This window comes from Octopus bimaculoides, chromosome 19 (genome assembly GCF_001194135.2).
Source record: "Octopus bimaculoides isolate UCB-OBI-ISO-001 chromosome 19, ASM119413v2, whole genome shotgun sequence".
Taxonomy (NCBI): domain Eukaryota; kingdom Metazoa; phylum Mollusca; class Cephalopoda; order Octopoda; family Octopodidae; genus Octopus; species Octopus bimaculoides.
In genome coordinates this window covers 45,700,282-45,702,967 of record NC_068999.1, presented here as the reverse complement: position 1 = coordinate 45,702,967, position 2,686 = coordinate 45,700,282, and the positions used below count along the sequence as shown (strand labels likewise).

Here is a 2,686-nt window from a genome sequence, read left to right as displayed (position 1 = left end):
TTGTTGTTGTCGCCGTCATTGTTGTTGTCGCCGTCATTGTTGTTGTCGCCGTCATTGTTGTTGTCGCCGTTGTCATTGGTTCTCATTCCTAAGGTATTTTTCAATGTTATTATTATTATTATTATTATTATTATTATTATTATTATTCAGGTCACTGCCTAGAATTGAACTCGGAATCTTAGGGTTAGTAACCTGTGCTCTTAACCACTATGCCTGTGGGCAATTATGGAGTGAATTTTAGGGCTTATAAATCTAATATTTTCCTACCCTTCCTTAATACCGGTTCCCATATGCTGTTCATATCTGCACTCGGTCTGCTTAAAAGGTTTTTATGTCCTAGCACTTGTGCTGCTTCTTTTAGTTTTCGTATTTTCCAGTGGTGTTCTCTGTCTATTATTTTAACTTCATCCCACAGGGGAAGATGGTCTCCATTTTTCCATACATGATCAGCTATACCTGATTTATCAATATCTCCTCATGTCACAGCTTAGCGATGTTCCTCTTCATGTTTCGCCTTTCTATAACCTACCACAGCTGCATGGGATGGAGTACATGCAGTTTTTGGTCATATTCTCTTCTATTGCCGGTTTTACTCGAAAGAGATATTTGCGAAGTGTTGTATTACTCTTGAATACTGTCCAGATGTCATATGGGCCGCATATCTTTTGTATCTTTCCAGAGAGGCCTTTCACATAGGGTAGACAGACCCTGTGAGGTAATGATTGATGGTGACTGAATGATTGGGTGTAGAAATAAGAGTGAGAAATAAGAGTAAGAACTTACCTAAATGGTATGAATCAGACGTGTTGCCACAGGCTTGCTGGATTTCAAGACTGTCCCAGCCATGGGGGTAAATGGCTACTCCACCTCCAATCAACATTCCTAGAGAAAACAGAAAGGAAACTGAAGTTTAGTATATGGACTCGTTTATATGTCTAATTAATGCAGAAGGCAGATAGATGAAGACAAAAGACAAGTAGATGAAGATAAACGGCAGATAGATGAAGACAAAATTGACAGATAGTTGAAGACAAAAGACAGAGAGTTGAAGATGAATGACAGATAGATGAGGACATGGCAGATAGGTGAAGACAAGAGACAGATGAAGATAAATGATAGATAGATGAAGAGAAATGACAGATGAAGAGAATAGACAGACAGATACAGAGTGAAGACAGAGAGATGAAGGCAAGTGACAGACAGAAGAAGAAAAATGACAGATAGATGAAGTATGTGAATAGTTGTATGTGAGATTGTTATGTACCGTATTTATATATACAATTTCACATTTAGCCATCATTATTGATGGCACATGGTCAGCTAGTACAGAGTAAAGAGTTAATTTAATTTATTTTATTTGTCTTATGTCATGCTGACAGTTTCAAATAAGAATGAAATGGTGCTGTACCATGATCACCAATGACTAGAAATGTTAAGATCTTTGTAATGAGTAAGATGAAGAAAAATATTAAATATGTATATTCTGTACATCTTCATTGCTTTACGATCTTCTAATCTCACTATGTTTGATCTAGAAGTGATTACTGTATTTTTTGGCATACAATTCAACATAGAATATAGTGTAACATATAATATAAACTTTTAAAACATTGTCCCTATCTTCCCAAATCCTGCTGCACTTCACAAGAAATTTTTGATCCTTCAGAATCGTTTTGGTGTATAAGTCAACCTACCCTTTATTTGGCTGTTAATTTTAGTCTAAAAAAAATTAAATTTGCATACCAGAAAATAGAGTGTCTCCCTTACAAAATCCAGTCACTAGGGTATATTACATGTAGCTAGCTCTAAATTTTAGTCTAAAAAAATTCAACTTGCATACCAGAAAATAGAGTGTTGCCCTTTCAAAACGCAGCCACCAGGGTACGTTATATGTAGCTGATTATAACGATTTTGGAAACAAAAGAATTTATATCTTCGCAATATATATTTACATCCTGTTTTACATGTGTTTCTGTTTGTTGTAGAAATGAAGAAAACCCCCATGAGAGATTAAGTTACTTCAGACAAGTAACTTAGCACTCTTGACTTGAGAAGGGAGATTAAGATAAGACTAAAACAATTGACAGTTTTGTCACAACGTATCTCTTGGAAGCCGACAGCCATGGTTTAGAGTTCACACGAGGACACTTGGAAGTTGATATGGTTAATCCCTACTATACTAATTAATTAGCAATTAATACTGTTTATAATGGCAGATTTGTAATTTGTTGTCGATGAGATTTTGTGGCAGCAAGTGTCTTTTTATCAAGAAATAAAAAGAAAAAAGAAAGAATTAGAATATAAAGACAAAGGATTTTGTATGTAACTTTTTTCTTTAAGTGTGTGTTTGTTTGTGTGTGTGTGTGTGTGTATGGTGTATGTGTGTGTGTGTGAGTGTATATGGTGTATGTGTGTTTGTTTGTTTGTGTGTGTGTGTGTGTGTGTGTCTGTGTGTGTATGTGTGTTTGTTTGTTTGTTTGTGTGTGTGTTTGTGAGTGTGTGTGTGTGTGAGTGTGCATGTGTGTGTGTTTGTGTTTGTGTGTGTGTGTGTGTAAGGAAAGGAAAGGAAAGGAAAAAAGAAGTAAAATGTTCATTAATTCAATAGTCTTACAACATTTTAGTGAGGTCTATAATTTTTATATATCAGTTGGAGGATAGAAGAAAAGAGAGTTAGTTAAATCCATAT

At 35.3% G+C, this 2,686-nt stretch overlaps 1 protein-coding gene across 1 annotated transcript in view; it reads right to left on the bottom strand.

The window, feature by feature from the left end:
- Positions 1–673: 673 nt before the first annotated feature.
- The window catches only part of LOC106882954 (LHFPL tetraspan subfamily member 6 protein), a 314,434-nt gene continuing 312,421 nt past the window's right edge, over positions 674–2,686 (bottom strand). The window contains exon 2 of the mRNA XM_052974821.1: positions 674–882. Coding sequence (XP_052830781.1) covers positions 689–882 — 194 coding nt within the window. The 3' untranslated portion in view covers positions 674–688. The remainder of the gene's footprint in view (positions 883–2,686) is intronic.